General features: G+C 42.9%; 2 protein-coding genes across 3 annotated transcripts in view; both read left to right on the top strand.

Annotated features, from left to right (window-relative positions):
* Positions 1-19,680, top strand: part of Bend5 (BEN domain containing 5) — a 50,882-nt gene extending 31,202 nt beyond the window's left edge. For both annotated transcript variants that reach the window (XM_042679066.1, XM_042679074.1), the window contains 3 exons: positions 4,884-5,032; positions 11,701-11,914; positions 19,164-19,680. In XM_042679066.1, coding sequence (XP_042535000.1) covers positions 4,884-5,032; positions 11,701-11,914; positions 19,164-19,321 — 521 coding nt within the window. In that variant the 3' untranslated portion in view covers positions 19,322-19,680. The remainder of the gene's footprint in view (positions 1-4,883; positions 5,033-11,700; positions 11,915-19,163) is intronic.
* Agbl4 (AGBL carboxypeptidase 4) overlaps positions 1-21,424 on the top strand; it is a 1,043,215-nt gene that overhangs the window by 838,328 nt on the left and 183,463 nt on the right. The gene's annotated exons all lie outside the window — the stretch shown is intronic.

Raw genomic sequence — 21,424 nt, 5'->3', positions numbered from 1 at the left:
TGGATCCATCACCACCCATCAGATTACAGTCATTTGCATTTGTTGTAAGAATGTCCTATATGTTCAAATCTGAACTTCTCCAGAAGTAGGACATACAGGTACTCTATTTTTTCCTGAATCCCAGTGTCTCTTAGAGAGCCCAGGTCTTGGTGAACAGTCAGAAATTGTACGCTGAACAGGCTCATGAATGATTGAAGGGAAAGACAAGCTCTGCCTTTCATATTCTTTAAAAGCTTCCCCTTTACTCAGCTGAAAGGTTTCTCTCCCTGGAAGGTGTATTTTCCCCAAAATAAACCTCAAGTGTGTGTCAATACCAGAATGCAAGTGGATCAAAAGGCCTTTCTTTTTTATTCCTACTTTTTCCACAAAGTGAAAAAAAATTCTTTTGTTACCTAAAATATCTCCCCCAGATCTTACAATGTTTTCTCTTAACGCAAGTGCTTATTATTGTGGCTAATTTGGTCACATGTGTTTGAGGGAGAACAATGCCTTAGAAAATTTTAAAAGCAAAACAGCAATCTGAAGCATTTGTTATAATGAGATGTAAATTGCCAACATTGGGAGTGGAGCCGACTAAAATTTGCAATGAAGTGATTCCCCCTCATTCTTAAATTAAAACCACTGGAGGCCTTCCCTCTTCTCCCCAAAGAAACCATCTTTTTTTTTCTCTTCTTTTCTTTTCTTTCTGATTCTACAAGATTGGACACTGTGCTTTATTAACTGGTTCATTTCTTTATTCATCTGACATTTTCTGAGTCTCTGTCTTGTGACTGCCTGTGTTCTGGGCAATTCTGGAGACAGTGGCAGTTTTTACAGTGGCTCTTGGTAGCCCTTCTTTTCAAGTAGGAAAGCTAAGGTACAGCAAGGTGAAGTGACTTTGCTGGCAACCCTTTCAAAATGTGCCTTTGACTGGTTTTCTTATCACCCTTCCTGAAGCTCAGGTACCAGGTACCTTCTGCAGTGCCCTCAGGAGAGGTGGCTGTTCCCAACAGACCTCTGACTGAGGATGTTAGGAAATAAATTACCTGGAGAGCCAGAGATAGGAAATAAGTTACCTGGAGAGCCAGAGATCCTAGTGAGTAGTATTAATGTGTGAAAAGCTCCCTTGAACCAGCATGAGCACAGAGGAGATGAGGTGGGCATGGATTGCCAGGCCCTACTCTGTGGCAGGCCTTTGCTAGGTACTAAGGGTAAGAGCAGACCAGCAGGGGCCTAGCTCACAGAGACACAGTTTTGCCTAATACTGAAAACAGACAGATAAGTAGATGGTTGCAAACAGTTTCCTATTTACAATGTAAGTACATATGTATAATATATGTAAGGAATGGACTGTGTGTTTTTTTCCAGACTCTCAAGAATTCCTTTCATATAGTGGTTGACACAATTTATTTGCAATTCTGCCAAGTTGCTTGTTTCTGTTCTCCATTGAGGTGAGGCTAGAAGGTCAGAGGGGTTAAGTATAGATTAAGTCCATAAGATAGAAGGTACTTCATGTGCCCTAGACTCTTGGCATAAAAAGATATCGCCCTGTGTGCCTCCAGCCTCATCACCTGTGGTAGAGACAGAAAAATAAATGAAGGCACCAGATGTGTCTGTTAGAGTGGCAGAGGAGAGCAGGGAAAGTCCAAACCCCAAAGGAGGATCCAAATCCCATAGTAACTGGAAACCCAGTGTTTAAAACCCAGTGGCCCAGGCTTCAAAGCCCAAACCAACAGGTGATGAAATTACCTACTGCCTTTGAGGGGGAGAGGACAGCCTAATGGAGGAGTAGGTATTTGAGTCAGGCCTTCAGTCACTGGTGGATTTTGATAGGTGAATATGAGTAGAGGCACAAACATAGCCTATAAGGTCTGTGTGTGTGTGTGTGTGTCTGTGTGTGTGTCTGTGTGTGTGTGTGTGTGTGTGTGTGTGTGTGTGTGTGGAGGGTAAACAGCTAGGCTGGACACTTTGAGTAAATAGGAGCCTCTGACCATGAGGAAGGAACTGTTCCTTCTCCTGTCCTTTGCATGTATTTCTAGCCACAGTGTGGAAGCAGAGTCCTATGTATGTAAGTGCAGCCATTTGAACTGTCTATCTTCCTCACTAGCTGCTTCTGATTTTTATGTAGTCTTGATTTCTACTTCTCAGGCAATGAGAAAGGTCACAGACATTCCCACCCACCCACACTCAGCCATACCTCTTCCCTCAAGCATCCTTACTCAGCAGCAGGCTTTCACTTCAGAATTGTTGTCCAAGCTTATTAAAGTACTTCCAGTTCTCTCTCCCCTCTCATGTCATGTAGAATAATCTATGAGTCTACCATGTGCCAAGCACTGACCATCACCCTCCGCCCCCCCTTCCCCCATCCCAAGCTCTAAGACTTTACAGTCAAATAAACAAAAAAGAACATTGCAGTCTAATACTGAAAACATACAGATAAGTAGATGGTTGCAAACAGTTTCTTATTTACAATGTAGAGACCCTTACCTGGGAGCAAAGCAGGCCACCTAGGATGTGGCCTGAATATGGGTTGGGCAGATGGAGGAGGCGGTCTTCAAGACTAAGACATCATCAGCACAGAGGCCTGGGGCAAAACAGCATTTGGGGAACCTGGGCAAAGGTAGGAGTAAGAAGTGAGCCCTAGAGTGAGAAGCAGCTGGTTGTCCTAGGGCCGTCAGGAGGCGGTGGTGAGGATAGTAGAGAACATAAGCCAGAAAGGACAAGTTCATGTAGAAGATCTCTTAGGCAGACATTGAAGAGGAGAGAATCCGACTAAGGTCATAGCTAGAATGAACTCCTTATTTTGTCCAATAGCCTTCCTTCATGAAAAGTAAAGGAAATGCTAGAAGAGGGACATGATCTTGCCAATGATGACCTGGAGGCCAGTGGCTGTGTGGTCTTTCCTACCTATTCCCTTTTCCTGTTGCTGAATATGAAAGCAGGAAGTAACTACCCGTATCAGCTGAGCCGGTGCTTTAGAAGAAACAGAAGTAACTACCTTCCTCCAGGTCTGAGAAAAGATCAAGTGTTCCACTTGTTTGTGGCTTAGAGACTCAACCAGACATCACGTAGAGAGAAGAGAAACTTGGGTATCTGCTTCTGAAATCTTAGAATGATTCATTCATTGCTGCCATTCTTCTATTCACTCAACAAACATTTAGAAAGCACCTATTCAGTGACAGTTTCTGTGACAAAGGGAAAAATAAGACCTAGACCCAGTCCTTGAACAAGATACACTTTATTAGGAGAGTATGATTGTGATGTTATCAATCCTTCAACTCTGCCAGCCACACTGCATCTGCAGCTCATTTGCATGTGGTTGCACAATTAAAACATGGCCAAGCCAGGAATGAGACTGGAGAACTCTCCCTACCAAGATGAAGCAACAGCTTTCATCTGCACTGTTCTGCTCCCCAGCCATCTTGTATTTGGCTTTGTGCAGGGTTTGTGCCTAAATCTGTGGAGAATTCAGAGGTTCTTTCAGTTGGCAGCTTCCAGAAACTCAGGATTGATATTCTCTTTCTGGGAAGCCCTGTCATGAAGGATTTTAGTAACAAAATCACCACTACCTTCCATACTGCAAGCCAAAGTATAGGTCTTGGCAACTGAATGTAGATTTGCCACCAAATCCCTGCACAAGGGAGTTAATAATATATAAAGATCTTTAGACCCAATTACCCACGTGGTTAGGATAAGAGATTGGACCTGACTTAAGTCATCTGTTACTAAGTTGAATCCTATGCCACAGACAATTCCCTGATCCATTAAACAACTAAAGTGTTTGCATAGGAAGAATTTTAACATGCTAAACTCTGTAGGCATTTGGAGATGTTCTCCCACAAAATTTAATCAAGTCATTTGGCCTTATTTACCTGTTTTCATCCTGTTTTCTGCCCTTCAGTAATCAAGACACAATAGGTGATTTAAAAAATAGCCCATCATTTTTTAAAGCTAATGGAGAGAAAACATCCCCTTTAGAAACCATTGCCACCTAGTTTTCTTATCCAGCTTCTTCTCACTGCTTAAATCTCACATAATTTGTGTTGATTGCATTAAAATAAAAATCAAAGTAGCTGCTGGATAAGGCAATCAGGGGCTTAATCTGTACTGTATTTTAATTTCTTTTTTTTTGGTGGGGGGGTCCGGTCGTGGGGCCTGAACTCTGGGCCTGGGCCCTGTCCCTCAGCTCTTCAGCTCAAGGCTAGCACTCTACCACTTGAGACACAGCGCTACTTCTGGCTTTTTTCTTTTTGCTTATGTGGTACTGAGGAATCGAACCTAGGGCCTCATGCGTGCAAGGCAAGTGCTCTACAACTGAGCCACCTTCCCAGCCCCTGTATTTTAATTTCTTGGTGGGAATGTCTCTATCCAGATACAAAGTCCTAGTGAAGGGCATGGCTTTACATTTCTCCCCATAACTGCCCTCACTTCCTTCTGCCACAGAGTTTTTGGCAAGAACACAATTCCCATTTCTAGTCATTGCCACTGCTTGTCCAACACAGCTTGAACTGAACCTTTTTTTCCTATTCAGGAAGTTAAGTCCCTGCCTTTCCATGTAGACAATGACACCCTATAAGTGTTCCTCATTCCTACTTAATTAAAGTCTAATCCATTCTTGTCCTCCAGTTTTTCACTGTTTCCCTTGTGACATTCATACGTCGTATTCTTTTCAAGCCTGGGTTTAAGTATAGAACAATGGACAAAAATCGCTACCATATTTTTTGTGCCACTATGTACTGGTAGATGCATAGTTCAAAGAATATTTGCCTTTTCACTCAATAAAATTTTGGGGAATTTTATTTCAGTAATAAAAATAAAATTAAAAAACATGCAAAAAAAAAAAAGAATATTTGCCTTTTATTTTCCTTGGAGTTCTAGACAGATCTCTTTTCTTAACTGCCTAGGTCCCGCCATTGACTTGGAAAAAGTAAAGTCAGAATGTCTCGAGCCCGAGCCGGAGTTACGGAGCACTTTCAGTGAGGAAGCAAATACGTCGTCCTATTTCCCTGCTCCTGCACCTGTCATGGACAAGTATATCCTAGACAATGGAAAGGTAGTGTTTAAAGCTCAATATCCATTCCCTGCAAGTGTCTGCTAGTCAGAGTAAACTGGAGAGTATGGTGGGAGCTTTCCAAAATGGCTGGGCTGATTGGCCTTCTGGCCCAGGCCTGAATGACTATTTGCATAATTGATTTGCAATAACTAGTGTAGGTCTGCTGGGACTTTTCCTCTTCCTTCTTTTTTTTTTTTAAAAATATGGGGCCAGAGTAACTATAAAACTAAAACAACATTTTAAAATAACTTATGAGTGAGATTTAAAAAACCAATTACCTTAATAGTTGGATGAAGTTGTCCTACCTTCCTATAAAACCAGATGCTTAACATTTACATGGTAAACTAGAACCGAAATACCTGGTTTACAGATAGCAACTCCGTGTCCATTCACTCACTATTTATGAAGTTTATTCCCAGTCTCCATCCTATACCAGGGATGCAGAGGTAAATGAAACACTTTTTGTCCCCAAGCCACCTCCCGCTGTGCATTCAGTGGTAGCTACCCCACAATCCTAAGGCCACATACCATTGTTCAGATTTTCTCCTGAAAAACAAATGGCTGGGTAGTATACTGATACAGAGATGAAAAGTAAAGCTATCACCATTGGAAGTCTTAAAATCGCGTAATATAACACAGGGCAGGGAAGAAAATGGTTCTGATATCCTTGTGAGACCCTGGTAAATTCATCTTTGAGGAGGTCCAACAGAGCCTTTTGTGTAGGCCGGGGTAAAATCCAGATTTAGTGTTATATCCTCTGCCTCCACAGCACACATTATAGACCTTACCTTGGCTTTTCCCCAGAGTCATCTGTATCAGTACATTTTTTTTTCTTGCCTCGTGCTACAAAAGGTCTCTGTTTATCTGGTATCGTTCCCTAGTGGGTGGATAAAAAAGAAAGATTGTTTGATTTGGGTTTGTCCAGATAAAACCCCACAACTGGCCAACCTGAGCCAAAGCAAATATTGTCAAGCTGAGGAAATGAAACTTGTTAGTCTTCAGGGCTCTCTTGGATATGCTGTTCTTCCCTGCATCTCCCACTGAGTGCTCCTCCCCTGAAGGAGCAGGGCTGACGCAGGCCCAGGCTTTGTCTTTTCTTCACCTAACAGACTTCACCAGTCAGCCTTGCAGAGGACAGGCATGGTGACCCAGTGGGACGTAGGAACCCTGAGTTTGTAGCAGAGCAGAGTTCTAACTCTGTCCTACCTGTGTGACCTTGGGCAGGTCCTTCGCCTCTCTGGGCCTCAGCATCCTTACCATGAAAGACAGATTGGACTGATTCTCTCCATAGGTCTTTTGGACTCAAACTGTGTACCTAAGTTTGGTGAATCTTCCCTAGTTGAAGATAAAAGAATAGAAGAATATTCTGGGTTTGTTGATTTTCTTTTAGTCATGTCCACATAGTGGAGTGACTACAGTTTTTCTTAACATAGCTTCCAAGAGAAATCTATTTCGCTCTTGCTTTGAAGGCTGATGGACAGTTCTGAGCATCGCAAGGAGTCCTCTTTTGCAAAGGTAACATTCTCCCCAAGGAAACAGCTATGGAAGCTCCATTTAATTCTTTGCCCATCAATTGATCCATAGATCTTGGAAATGTCTCTTTTGTTTTTCTTTTCTTTTTTTTTAACCAACGTGTTGCTATAAAACTCACCTAGTTTTTGTTAGCAGCTCATTTGTAGTCAGGCAGAGAGATTTATTAAAGGGGAGGAAAGCAGATACCCTGGAGATGGATGGCAGCTTCCCACAGCGGCGTTTCTCTCATCCCATGAGCACCCTCACTGTCCTGGCTCCACTCTCTTCTCCGACCCTTCCTTCTCTTTGTGCAAGTAATATCTGAAGGGCCTGGAGCCCTGAAATGGGATTAATTTAGAATAGGTAATCTGTTTTGTCCTTTTAAGTGTTTACAAGGAAATACTTTGTTGCCATATTTTTAATCACTTTCCCTGACAAATAATACTAACATTCTGTTCAAATATTTCAGCAGTTTGCATAAATAGGTCATACCACACAAGTTACTTTTCGATCCTCATGAAGTACATTACTTTTCTTTGTTGAAGATGCTTTATTTCAAAAATTCACTGGAGCCAGGCACCAGTGGCTCACACCTATAATTTTAACTACTCAGGAGGCTGAAATATGAGGATAGCAGTTCAAAGCCAGGCCAGGCAGGAAAGTTTTGAGACTCTTATCTCCAATTAGCCACCAGAAAACCGGAAGTGGCCTTGTGATTGAAGTGGTAGAGTGCTCGCCTTGAGCTGAAGAGCTGAGGGACAGAGCCCAGGCCCAAGCCCCACCACCACCACCAACAACAACAACAAACTCACTGGATCATAAGCCTGCAAAGAGCATTAAATAATCTTAATTTACACATGGCATGAATGAGGAAACACATCTAGAGAAAGGACTCATCTATTATTGAATAGGTTAGAGGCAGTCAGAAACAAAAAGCCACATCTCCTGGCTCCTGGGCAAGTGCTCTTTCCAGTCAATTTTGTTGTACCCCTAAGAGCTGCACACTGCTCAGGTGGCCTCAAATATGGCGACCTCCTGAGGCCTTGTCTCAAGTGTCCAGGATCAGCCCACAAATGGTTTTACCTGGGGCCATTCTATTCTGTGTTATAACATTGATCAACCTTCTACTCAAGTAAATGTCAGAAAGTGTTCTTTTCTCCAAGGAACACTAACTCTTCAGAACTGAAAAACAGTGCCATTAAGATGTGTTAGTATGCCCAGTTGTTTCTTACATCCATGTTCAGATTGGTCCTGATCACTTTATAAGGACAGGAGAGGCAAAGCCTTGACCTCCCCTAACTGAAATATGCCATGAGTCACAGACTGGAGTCAGGATAAAGGCTCCACATAGGATGGAAATTTCAGAACTTGGCCCTGGTGCAGTTATGCAGTGTTTCCTGGATTTTAGGCTGGGGCTGGAAAAATTAGCAAGCTTTTGGTGACTGAAGGGAAGGCATTAATTAATTCCTGGACATGAGGAATGGCATGAGCAGAGATACACAAATAGGCAAAGAAGGACCAGGGTGTAGTTACTGGATTTGGGCGGGGGGGGGGGGGGGGTGGAAGGGGGGGGGGACTTGAACTGAGGGCCTGGGCAATGGCCCTTAGCCATTACACTCCAAGCTAGCACTCTACCACTTGAGCCACAGCTTCACTTGTGGCTTTATGGTAGTTTGTTGGAGATAAGAATCTAATGAGCTTTCCTGCCTGGGATGGCTTTGAACTACTATCCTCAGATCTCAACCTCCTGAGTAACTAGGATCACAAGCGTGAACCACCGGTGCTCAGCTTAGCTCATCTCATTTAATCAAAGCAACTCTATGAATTAGCAGATATTATGCCCATGGAATCGTTGAAAAAGTGACAGTTGGTAAAGTGACCAGTTGCCATTAACCCTCTAGTAAGAAGAGACAGAATTTGCACCTAGGAAGACAGTTCAGAGCCCCTCCCCGCCCACTTCCCCCCCCCTCTTTCTCTCATAGCACACTACAAGTAAAAGCAAGTGGAGGAGTTCAGGAGATTCATAGAGGGATGGACCTTTAAGTTCATAGATAGAATAGACCTGGGATCTTCATGAATCTTTAAAGACACTCTGAAGAGATCAGATCTAATGTGATAAGAAACAGGGAGCTGTTCAGAATTCCAAGGGATTGACATATAAAAACAGAGTTGGAAGACTGCTGAGGTCATCTAGTCAAAGAAGGAAAGCAGTGTTTTAAGACTATTAATGTCAGTGATTATAGGATGGCTTAGTACAGTGACTGGAGACAAGTCCAGCCCATGGCTTCTTTCCTAATTTCCTTGTCTGCAGGAGTGAATGCACTGAGGGCCGGCACAGGGCATGGCTAGCAGATGCAGAAGAAGTCTCAAGAACTGAGCATTAATGTGTTACGTTTGCTCTTTTTGGCTGCATTAGTACCACCTTCACACTTGGAGACAGCAGGGAAAGCTGAGATGAGTTGAGTTACATAGATCTGAGTTGAAATCTTGATTTCAAGGTTTACTGTGTGTTTTGGTAAAAGTAATTTAGACCCTCTGAATCTCTGTTCATAGCTGAAAAACAGGAATAATAGTGTCAACCTATTTCTATCTCTTAAGGTTGTACTGAGGATTGAATAAATTGTGTTCAGTGTAGGTACTCCAAAAGTACCAATGACTGCATTGTCTTCAAAAAGCCTTGGGTTAAAGTGTCAGTGTACATTTAAGAATAAAAAATTAAAAGATGAGAGGAAAACAAGATCAGGATAGAAAAGGGTAGGCTGAATTCATCCTCCACGCTAAGGTTTTCTGATTCAGAACTTATCCAAGTCAGAACTTTATCCAATTCAAAGTTCACTGTTTTCCCTTATCATCTCAGGAAGCTTGTGTGGGTGACTCAAGGGTCATCAAGGGAAGTTGACTAAGGGGGCATCAGGCCACCCACCAGGCACAGACTACCCATCTGCAGTTCCACCTGCAGGAAAAGGCCCAATTTGATCTTGACTAGACAACACGTCTCACCCCAGGGTTGCTTATCTTTCTGAGCAGAACAAACTGATTTTCGATACTGATGTTGACAACAGAGTGAGGCCAGGTGAACCTGGGTCTCCAGTCACTGTTGTGGTCTGAGCGATCTTTTAAACAAAAGGAAGTGAAGTCAGCTGTAGCAGGTGGGCTGTTTACTTCCTAATAATAGAGAGTAAGCTGTGCTACTAGTTTCTTTTCTTTTTGATAGTTAGAAAACCTCAGTAATTGGTAAAGAAGTGCTGCTGGCTGACCTGTCCATCTCTGTGCCCACTTTCTTTCCCAAGCCATACTTTACCAGAAAGAGCATTAATCACTTTTGAGCAATTGGTCTTGTGGTTTGCCATCAGTTTGGGTGGATGCACAGTCTCTCAGAGCAGGACCTCTCTTGAGACATCTTCTGACCTTGTGATAATGGCGACTTGCAGGTCTTTCTGAAAACAAGGACCTTCAGCTGAGCCTCCTCATGCCCCTTGGAAAGTTCAGCTCATTAGCAGCTGCCTCCCCTCCACCCCACAGAGGCCATTTCCTCCTTTCATAGTTTCAGCAGAAGCTCAACATAAATGGCAACGTCAAAGTCAAAACTATTTTTAATGATTAATCTTAGCAAATGGTTTACAAGTTGTTAAGAGGCAGAAAGGAGCACAGATTTAAAAGCTTGTGGCTTATTGCAAGATCATTCTGGAGTAAAGAGAGTATAGTAATTTATTGACTCTGCATGCCAACTTTCTGGTTGCTTCACTTATAAAGGAGTATAAGATTGTGTTCACTTTTATGTGCTATCAGAATTAACCTAGGTACATGGTGGTTGCATTTAATTTGACAAAGATCATAGGTGTTTTGAGCCAGCAGGATGAACTTTGAGATGAGATACACACCTCCTACTTGATAGGCAGAGAAACTGCAGCTCAGAGCAGGGGAATGGTTCACACAAGCATATTCCCTATTAGTGGCAGAACCTGGGCAGCTACTCACCTCGTGAACTTCAAACTGAGCTGTAAGTTGTAATCATCTAGGGAGCCTTCAACCATCCTGACATTTACTTCATTCCTAGATATGTGTCCCAGAATATTCACATTAAAAGGAAGCTGGTTGGTGTTTCTTCTTCCTCTTCCTCCTCCTCCTTCTCCTCCTCCTCTTCTTCTTCCTCCTCCTCCCCCCTCTTCCTCTTCTTCTATTTTCTTTTTTCTTTCTTTTCTTTATTCTTCTCATCTTCATATTATTATTGTTGTTATTACTATTCTTCTTCCTCTTCTTCCTTCTTTTTTTTAAATTTGTGTGTGTACTGATACTGGGGCTTGAACTCAGGGCATGGTTGTATCTCTTAGCTTTTTCATGCAGGGCTAGCACTCTGTCACTTGAGTCATAGCTCCACTTCTGACTTTTTTGAGGTGCTTAACTAAAGATAAAAGAGTCGGGCTGGGAAGGAAGGCCTTGCATGCCTGAGGCCCTGGGTTCGATTCCTCAGCACCACATAAGCAAAAGGAAAAGAGCCAGAAGTGGCGTTGTGGCTCAAGTGGTAGAGTGCTAGCCTTGAGCTGAAGAGCAGAAGGACACTACCCAGGCCCAGAGTTCAGGCCCCATGAGCGAACCCCCCCCCCAAAAAAAGATAAGGAGTTTCACACATTTTCTTGCACCAGCTGGCTTAGAACCATGACCATCAGATCTCAGCCTTTTGAGTAGCTAGCATTACAGGCTATGAGCCACAGCCCAGCTGAGACCGGTCTCTCTAACATATAACACAGAAAGGCATTAAACATTCATGTCCTGAGATTTGGCAGGCTCTGATTAGCTTTGCAATTACATGAATATAGTTTAGAACTTATAGCTCTGCCACTTACTAGTTGGGTAACGTCTGGAAAAATCATTTCCACCTTGATTAATCTGGGTTTTTCATCTGAAGTTTAGTTAGTGTCATAATACCATCTAGGATTGCCAAAATTTGAATTAGTGAGTATAAAATCTTAAATAAAGCCTGGCACACTATAGATGTTCAATAAATAATAGCTGTTATTACCCTTAAAGAGCGTTTAATTTACTGTGTGTGGCATGAATTCCTGATAGTTGTGTAGCAGTGCTTTTTTAAGGACAGAAGCAGTTTCCAGCTGCCCACCTGTCAGACTAAACAGGTGTGATGTTCTTATCTCTTTCAGGTCCATCTGGGAAGCGGGATTTGGGTTGATGAAGAGAAATGGCACCAGCTACAAGTAACCCAAGGAGATTCCAAGTACACAAAGAACTTGGCAGTCATGATTTGGGGAACAGATGTTCTGAAAAACAGAAGTGTCACCGGAGTTGCGACGAAAAAAAAAAAGGATGCTGTCCCGAAGCCACCCCTCTCACCTCACAAGCTAAGCATCGTCAGAGGTGAGTCACAGGGCAGACCCACAGTGGCCGGCATTCCACTCAATCTACCAGGAATGTATTAGGCAAAACACTGGAGCCCCTGTGTGTTGGGCCCTTGAGCAGAAGACAGTCACACCAGAGCCAGTATTCCAGATGTCATTGACAAGCTCACCTAGGACAGGGTGAATGGCTAGGACACAAATACAGCTCCAGGAACTATCATGACAGACAGCATGCTGGGAGTTCTCAGGAGAGGAGGATGCCAAAAAACCAGGGAAGAGTTCCTAGAGAAAGATGTCACTGAATGGGGCCTTGAACATCAGACATGGAGATGCAGGTGTGTGGAAAGGTACTTCGGGAGGCAGATGACTGGAACAGAAGTCTGGAGATGGGAAAGGAGTGCTGTGTGTGTAGGGAGCAGTATAGGTTCTGGCTGGGCCGTAGTTCTTATGGTGCTAGCTCTGTGCCTGGAACAATAAATGAGAGAAGACTGGCTGAGGGGCACTAGATGTCATTTCTTTGTACTGTTTGAAAGGGCAGACAGAGAAACAAAGACATTTGTCTCCCGAAGAGACACATATTCTGGACTCCTGGATTTTTTTCCTTCCCTTTTCTCCCTCCCTCACTTCCTCCTTTCTTCTCTTCTTCTTTTCCTCCTCTCTTCTAGGACCATATATCTTTCATTTCCTTATCTTCTCATTTCTTTTTGTCCCTTTCTCTTTCCCACCTTCTCTCCCTCCACTCACCAAGCTCTTACCCTCTGCTGGATTCCAAGGACACATAGAAGAACAAGACTTAGTACTCATCTATGAGAAGCTCATAAGAGAACATAAGAACTCATAGGAGAACATAAGAACGACTCGTTATTGTACAGATATCGCAAAACAAAGGGACAGTCAGTGGAGCAGAGGGAGAAGAGAGAATATAGTAATTGCTAATTATTTTGAGCACTTATTATGTCTCAGGTTCTGGTTTTTTTTTAATGAGTCTGTCTTGACACACTTTTACATATATTAACTCATTATCTCACTAACAACCCAACTGTTGGCTGCTATTATTATCCTTTTGCATAGATAAGGAAACTGAGACGCAGGGATATTAGGGAACTTGCTCTGGTCATAAAGCTGGCAGGATGAGAACCAGGAGTCCCATCAGCAGAGCTGGCTTCAAAACCTGACTCATAGCCATTACCCTCCAAGGGCCAGTCTGCCATATTCTGATGGAGAAAGTAAGACTCAGTGAGTTGGCATGTGTATTTTAAGCAGACTTTGTGGTCTGAACAGGTGCTGTGGGAAGGCAACAAATATGTCCATGATCAAGTCAGTTTCTGGTACTCTGAGCATCATAACAGGATGTGATAGGACACAAGGCTGCCTCAGTTAGGGTATGTGAGGAGGCCTGCTTGACCCAGGGTCCTCTAGCTGGATGTGGAAGACATACAGCCCTGGGAAGGACTGAAGAATGACAAGTCTGGCAGAGTAAGCTATAGTGCAAAATCCAGCATGCTCAAGGGGTGAAGAAACTCACGGGTGAAAAGTGAGGTTAGGGAGGTGGACGTGAGCCAGTTTTGCCAGGGATGTGAAGCCATGATGAGTATCTTGTGTTTACTAACCATAGAGGAAATGGAAGCCTTCACTGGGTGAAAGAGTGATTAATGGGAGGTCAGTAAGAAGACTGAGGCAGTGATCTGGAGGGGAATTGATGCTCACAGACTAAGGGTAGAGCAGGGGAAGCAGAGATAAATGGACAGAGATTAAAGGACCTTCCTTAAACTCAGGATACAGCTACAGGTTTCAGAGCCTGAGTTGAAACCCACACAGTCCCAGCTCGGCTCAAAGGCTTTCTATTGTGAAAGTATGGCTGGCCTGTGATTAACTGATTCAGGCAGCCACTTTTAGGTACTCAGAAATAACTTTCAGTCTGGCTGCTGCCTGAAATGAATAGGCTGATTTTGGAGGCTGCCCTATGAAAGAAGTCTTCCTGGGGGGAGGGATCCCCGCTTTGCCAAACTCTGCCTCTGGGACACTTGTTAGGCCTTCAGAAAACTGGCCGTCCCTACCATTGTCACACGTTGGTATCAAATCGTCCACTGTGTATCTGCCTCAGGGTAAAGGCCTGTAATGATCTCCCACATTCTCATTGTCTAGTGCCATGCCTGGCACCCATTAAATGAGATTTGAGCAAATGAAACAGATGATGAGGTAATCCCTGATCAGCTTTTAGGGTGATTTTTTTTTTTTTTTCAAATCGCTTTCTTCCATGTTTCATTTCCCCAACTGCAAACTTTCCTCTTAAAGTAGTAGTCAGGGCTGCTTAGAATTGTAGCAGTAAAACTGTCTAGTAGACACCTCAGCTCTTTGATTTAGGGCCACTGCAGACTAGAGCAAGTCTTCCCAGGGTCCCTCTCTCATCCCCTTCCCCACTTTCAAAACATAACAAGGGCTGGGAAGGTGGCTTAGTGGTAGAGTGCTTGCCTTGCATGCCTGAGGCCCTGGGTTTCGATTCCTCAGCACCACATAAGCAAAAAGAAAAAAGCTGGAAGTGGCGCTGAGGCTCAAGTGGTAGAGCGCTAGCCTTGAGCTGAAGAGCTCAGGGACAGCGCCCAGGCCCATAGTTCAGGCCCCACGACCGGACCCCCCCCCCAAAAAAATTAACAAAATCTCACTCCGTAGAAGGCCTTGTCTCTTCCTTCACAGAGAAAAGCAAGTGAATTTTCACAGCTTCAACTACCATACCTACTGTAATCCCCCATTCTTCTGCATCTCGTTCCAGAAAAGGTTTCCTTCTGGATGAAGCTGTTGGTTATCTCTCCCTAGGCTCTGCATTGAGGTCCACTGGCCTTCCTAACACCTGTTCCAGTTGTGTTCCCCTCTCCTGGTCCCGTCCCAGAATGATTGCATATACTTTGACTACTCATTTCTAACAAAAGCAAATCCAGCACTCACAGGCCACTCTTGTCACCTTGCTGCGGCCATGTCTGTCTTCCTTTGCATGTCCAGGCTTCTTGAAGCCTATGTCTACACTGTTTCTGTTCTGGTGATGTCCCTGCTATTTGCCTCCACTCCCCCCATCTACCCAAAGTATTTTCAGCCGTCACTGGGAAGTGCCATGTGATTTCTCATCGCTAAATCCAAGGTCTAATTCCAAGGCTCCCTTCTCAGTAGCATCATTGGACATGACCATCCCTTCCTTTCTAAGCCTCTTGTCCTACGGTGTGCGCTGGACCCCTTCCCTTCTGCCTCCTCGGTGTCTTGGGCGGGCCTCTCTCCCCCTTCCACACTGTCCTCACTGACCTCCCTTCCTACCCTCCTCTTGCTCTCAGTGTGCCCACTGCCATCAGTTAAAACCCACTCCTCCCCTCTGACTTAAGGTTGATCTGGCCTCAGGTGACTCCACTAATCTCATCTCACATAATTCCCAAATACTTCCTACTACCCTTGCTGTAGCCACCAAAGCTTTCTTCCAGCTTCCTCCTGTCCTCACTGCCCACGGTGTTATTCCTTCTGAGCTACACATCCTGCCTGCTTGTCAGAGGGGCCGCCATGGCTCCCCCTCCCAAGCAGTGCCTCCATTGCTTTGTCGCATGACCCTATGTAAAGGCTCTGCACAGCATTTCAGATTTACTTCATAATTGTCTTTCTCCTTTGCCTCCATGGTAAGCTAAGTTTTATGAGCCTCTTGTTTGGGGCTAGGATGGATAAAGCCTGCTGCAACTTCTACATTCCCTGACTGGGTGAATGGCACCTCTCTCTCGGGCCTCCCTTGCCATCTCTCTGACCCTCAGTACCTTTTAATCTCTTCACTTCTCCTCATGCCCATTGTCTCTATGAAAGGGAAGGGCACATCGTTATTCTCCTGAATTACTTCTAGTAGCTTCCATATTCCTCTCCCCATCATGTAACCAGACTGAGTTTTCAGATATTATTCCTTTACCACCACCCATCACAGCCAGAATTCTCATTATTGAAGGGTAAGTTACTACATCATATAAACACCTGCACAATCTAGCCCTTGTCTATATTCCCAGTTTCATTTTATTTCAGCAATGTTACCCTTAGACCCTTAAGTCATTACCAGCATGAAAGACTTTTATTTCCTGCCCAAGCCTCAACCCCTCTCACCTTGGGCATTTGTACATGCTCTTCCCAGTGCCTGGAACAGAGTTACACTACCCTCTACCCCACCCTGCTTTGCTGAGCTCACAGTTGCTCACCACCCAGATCTGCTTAAGGGAATCATCCTACAGGAGGCTGTTTCTGACCTCATAGGATAGTGGGTGCTTCTGTCCTGTGTCCCACAGTGCTTAGGACTAACCTCAGTCCTCTTTTCATCACAGATTCCTAAGAACCTTGTGTGAAAACTGGTCTTGTGAGTAGATGAGAAGGAAATTAACTTGCCCAAGGCCATACCAATTATTAGAAAGCAAGCCCAGCTAAACTGGGTTTTCAGGCATTGCATTTGTCACCCGAGGTTTCCTATCTTACTGAAACACAATATTGATGTTTTATTTTCTTATTTTTACTACAGCCAGACAGGTGTGAAGTCTATGTCCCATCCTACCACACAGTCACCATTTTTAGCCTAATTATTTGAGTTATTCCAGATTGTATTTGGCTGGTTTTTCCCAGGCAAGCTGTCTAGCTGGATTGAGATTGTTTGTATTTATTTTGTATGATTTTAAAAAATCACATGTAGTCACATTTGCTATATGAAAATGGCAAACGCTTCTACGTTCACAAGACTGGTAAGGCTTTTTTCTTTGATGTTAAAATCTATTCCTTAGCGGATGGCAGAAAAATGGGATGTGTATTGAACCCTCTTTAGAAAGATGAAAGTAGGAGGAATTAGCTGAGTCTTACCCTAATGACAAGCTCCAGAATGATAGTTAAACCTTATTAAGGTCAAATGACCTTTCGCAGTGTGTCTGAGTTTTCTAAATGAGCTACAGCATTGCATTCTGGCTAATTTTTATAACTTTTTTAAAAATAGGACACATTAGTGCTGTTATAAACCTTGTTAATTAAGCAATAATCTCAAATGTTCCCTCGCAGAGGGAGACATTCCCACCAACTGCAGGTGATTAATAACTGGAGACTAACAAAGCCTTTTCATCAAGCTGAGGGGCCATTCAGTGCCATTACCCAGGAAATGAAAGCGATCGGGATTCTGCAGGGACCTTTCTGCAAAGCTTCCTTGTGCCCTTCTCTTCCTACCTCTTGACAGATGCTAGTGGCTCTGAGGGTCATCAGACCCACTCTCTTGTCCTGTGATCTGTCTCCTGCTCTTATCTCTTGCTAGAAAGTTAGATTTATCTAGTTTTGACATCCCTCTTCATGGATAGTGGCATTGTGACCCAGAGAGGTTCCCCCTAAAAGTTGCATGGCATCTAGGCCCAGGGCCATTTTGAGTACCTAGACATCTCACAGACAGCTTTACCTTTCTGTCTCTCAGTTCTTATGGAAAGGTGGATTGAGAGAGGTCAAGAAATGGTGGAAATCAATTAAAAGCTTTTAAAGGGTGGAAATCAGTAACACCTTTCTCAGTAGCAAGGAAAGGGTTGGCCCAAAGAAAGAAGGCTGGTTGAACCCATACCTGAGAAAGGATGGCAAGAGAAGTTAGGCTGATGCCAGGCTTAAAAATGTAGAGTACCAGGTGTTCTGCCCCCTCTCCCTAGGCTTCCTGTTCTCCTGTGTGAGTGGAGAGAGAAGCACAAGTTAGTATTACGATGCCATCCTAGGGTTAACATTCTGCATCTCAACATTCAGCATCTCGAAGATTATTTGCTCTAAGCTGGCTTGGTAAAAGTAAAACCTTACTTATTTTCCGTAGCAATTTCTTAGTACTAGATATTTGTTTTATTGGGGAGGGAACCCAAGCTCAAAGAATTCAAGTTCTCTTTGATTTTGCACACCTTACATTGTGCCCTATCTTGTCCTCTTATGTCCACAGTTTTTATTTCCTCTCACAGTTCCCTGGAAAAGCATTTATTCATTCACTTAACATATGTTTATTTAATCTTATTTCCTCTCCAAGCACGCTAGAGATTAGAGAAGGGGGAGAGAATCTAAAATTGAAACCTTATATTTAAAAAAAATGCCTATTAATTTCCACATACTCATGGCATCCTTCAGAATGATGCTCTAGGGTTTGTTGTCCTTTTTAATCAAGTAAATGGTCCAAAGCAATGTTTTACAGGTCCCCAGGCTATGAGATTAGCTTAAAATCAGGCTCTAGTGAGGCTTGCTTTGGGCTGGCTCTTTGCCTCCCCATAGCAAATGGTAGGCTCAGTACGAGAGTAGCTGTCAGTTTCTTCACCACAATGAGATACCACTTTTCTCCTTAATAATGTGGCAGTGTCAAGTGTTGTTGAAGATCCAGGGCAACTAGTACTTGTATACATTGCTTTTAAGAGTTACAGTCAATGCAGTGTTTTAGAAAACAATTTACTAGGCATCACTTAGTGAAGTTGAGTGTGCTAACATTTGGCAATCCATGCCTCAACTGATAACTAGACAAGTTTCTGTATATGTACCCTTAAGATATGAGTGAAGATACTTGCAAAACAAGGATCCATGGACAGCTTTGTATAGCAAACTACAGTCTGACAAAAGGATACTATTCACCAGTGAAAATGAAGACATACAGTTATACACTTCCAACGGATAAATCTCATACTATAACATTTAGTAAAAACAGCAAGTCATAAGGATACATAGAGATAGACATATTCATAAACAGCTGAACACAGGAAAAATGAAATATATATTTAAGGATATATACATATATGTTACCACTAAGGAAAGAAAAGCCAAAATTTCAGGAGAGTGATTATCTCTGATGACAGAGGGGGCAGGGGAGGAGAGGAGAGGAAAAAGGGAAGGGGGAGAGAGAAAAAGGAAGGGAAGAATATTAAATACACCAAAATGAGATATTCTGCATATTTCTACCAATAACAAGTGCTGGAAAGGATTCAAAGAGAAGAGAGGGTTGGGGAGATGCATCCAGGAGTTTTACGGGGCTCAGTAAAGTCCTGTTAAGCTAGGTAGTGGGCACATGGGTGTTTCATTAGTATTTAGGTATAAATTTACAGTATATATCTACTATTTTCTAAGTACATTTATAATGCATATTTTAAAATATAGTTATACAATATAAATGAATTGGTCTTTGGGAAGTATGTCAGAAGGTATGTCCCCTCCCTCACCCTTAAAAGGTTTGCTTGCCAACTCACAATTAATCCTTGGCCTTCTTGTTTCTTCTGCCTGTCTAGAGTGTTTGTATGACAGAATAGCACAAGAAACTGTGGATGAAACTGAAATTGCACAGAGACTCTCCAAAGTCAACAAATACATCTGTGAAAAGATCATGGATATCAATAAATCTTGTAAAAACGAAGAACGAAGGGAAGCAAAATACAATTTGCAATAAACTTTGGATTTTTCATAAAGCCTTTGTGTTTTCCTTGCGAGGTGTGTGATTTTTTTCGAGCAATGGTGCCATCCAAAGTCAGACCCCCTCCACATGGTGGGGGGGTGTGGGCAGGGGGCCAGTAGGAATTAGGGCCAGCAACTTGATCTGAACTTGGACTTCATACTTCAAAAAAGGCAGATGGATTTGCTGAGTGCCACAGGTGTCGTTATGGGGACAGCAAAAGCACTTTTCAGAAGATTGCAAAGCGTCTGAGCTGCTCATCACTTGACCACAATATGGACTGGTATTTTTACCATCCAAGGACTTGTATCTTGTTCCTCTATTTTGTTCTAAAATAAAGCTTCATTAATTCTTGATGTGGACAATCTTGCCCTCATTTATTTATAGTATTAAGTGTATAACGGAGGTGACTCATATGTCATTCAGCCTGGAAGGTCTTTTCTGAAGAGAAACCTTCAGTCTGAAGGAGAAAACAGCCCATAGAGGAATCAGGTACCATCCAAAGCTCTGAAGGGCTGGGTCAAAATCAGCATCAATAGATGAATTTTAGGCCAATCAGCTTATTTAAGGTATTCTGAGATTCAGCTTCCTTGATAATTGGAGTCAATCTTTGTTAAGAAAAGGGGGAGGGGAGCAGTAATGTTGAGTGGCATGAAGAAACGGCAATGTTGCCTGCGAACAGTCTGTTCACTCTACCTTCTACGAAGTGATCTTTCGAACCACACGACTTCTTTTAAATCTCATGCTTTATTCAGTTACTGAGTCTCTGAGGTGCCTCGAATGTTTTGTCAAACCACACTCAGTCTTCCTGTTCATTTGCACTCCTGTTGATTAGCCGTTGGGAAAGAACAAACTTCTCGCTTTGGGTTTAACCTAATCTCAATGTCTCCAATGTCTATTTTATAGAAAGAAGATAATACCTATCTTGCAGAGTTGTTGTTAGGATTAGAGATAAAATATATAAAGTGCTCAATAAGTGTTTGTAATTGTTATTCTCTTCATATTTTTATTGGCTTTTAGAAATTGGTTGGAAAATGTGGCCCTATAGTTTTGCTAGTGGTTTAGTCCTTAATTGATAGTCTGTAAACAAAATCTCAGGGTTATTGGGGTGAGTAGAGTGGGTGGCTGTCACTTTGATACCTTTTATTTCAGTAAATCCAATAATCCTTTGTAGTATAAACTATGATATGCTCACTAATAGGAAACATAGTTGATCATTTTCTTTGATAGTATTTTCCTAGCTGTCTACAAACTAGAAAGGTGATCTTGGGTCAATAACTTCTCAGAGTTCTTATCATTGTAATGAAGAAAATAATGTCCACCACAAAGGCTATATGGATGAATAACATTTTGTGTACTGCAGTGTGTTTAAGTGGTTGGCATAAGCTAATCCCTTTTACAAGGTAAGTAAAGTTTGTGATGTGTAGTCGGTGCTCAATAAATTTTTGTTAAGGAGTGTTCAGTTTTATGGCACAAGGTAGCTTGAGCATGAGTACTATAGATTGTATGAGAGATTGGAAACCTGTGTCACTGTTGAGCCCATACCCCTTTTTCTCTAAGCATGGTGAAATGTAGACACTCAGAGGCGCTGTGCATATTCTCAAAGACAAATACAATATGGAAACTGCTTTATAGGTATTTTCAGGTTAATGGGAGAAAGTGGGAAAAATAAAAATGCCTGATGAGGTGGGCACCAGTGGCTCATACCTGTAAGCCTAGCTACTCAGGAAGCTGAGATCTAAGGATCATGGTTCAAAGCCAGCCCGGGCAGGAAAGTCTGTGAGACTTTTATTTCCAATTAACCACCAGAAAACCAGAAATGGCTCTGTGGTTCAAGTGGTAGAGCACTAATCTTGAGCTGAAAAGTTGAGGGACAGCACCCAGGCCCAAAGTTCAAGCCCCACAACCAAGAACAACAAAATCCTGATGAATCTGAAAGTGCTTTGTGTAATGTATGATCCTTGCATTAGGGACAGAAGAGACATGAGAGACTGTGGGATCCGGATCCAAGTGTTTGTTTGACCATGTCCAAACAGGTCACTTGATCCGTAACAATGACTCCTAACTGGAGGCTATTGTGGAGAATAATCTGATAGTATC

Source organism: Dipodomys spectabilis, unplaced genomic scaffold, assembly GCF_019054845.1.
Source record: "Dipodomys spectabilis isolate Male_0828 unplaced genomic scaffold, ASM1905484v1 ptg000002l, whole genome shotgun sequence".
Lineage (NCBI taxonomy): Eukaryota > Metazoa > Chordata > Mammalia > Rodentia > Heteromyidae > Dipodomys > Dipodomys spectabilis.
The sequence above is the reverse complement of the archived record's forward strand: the minus strand, read 5'-3'. Positions and strand labels throughout refer to the sequence as shown.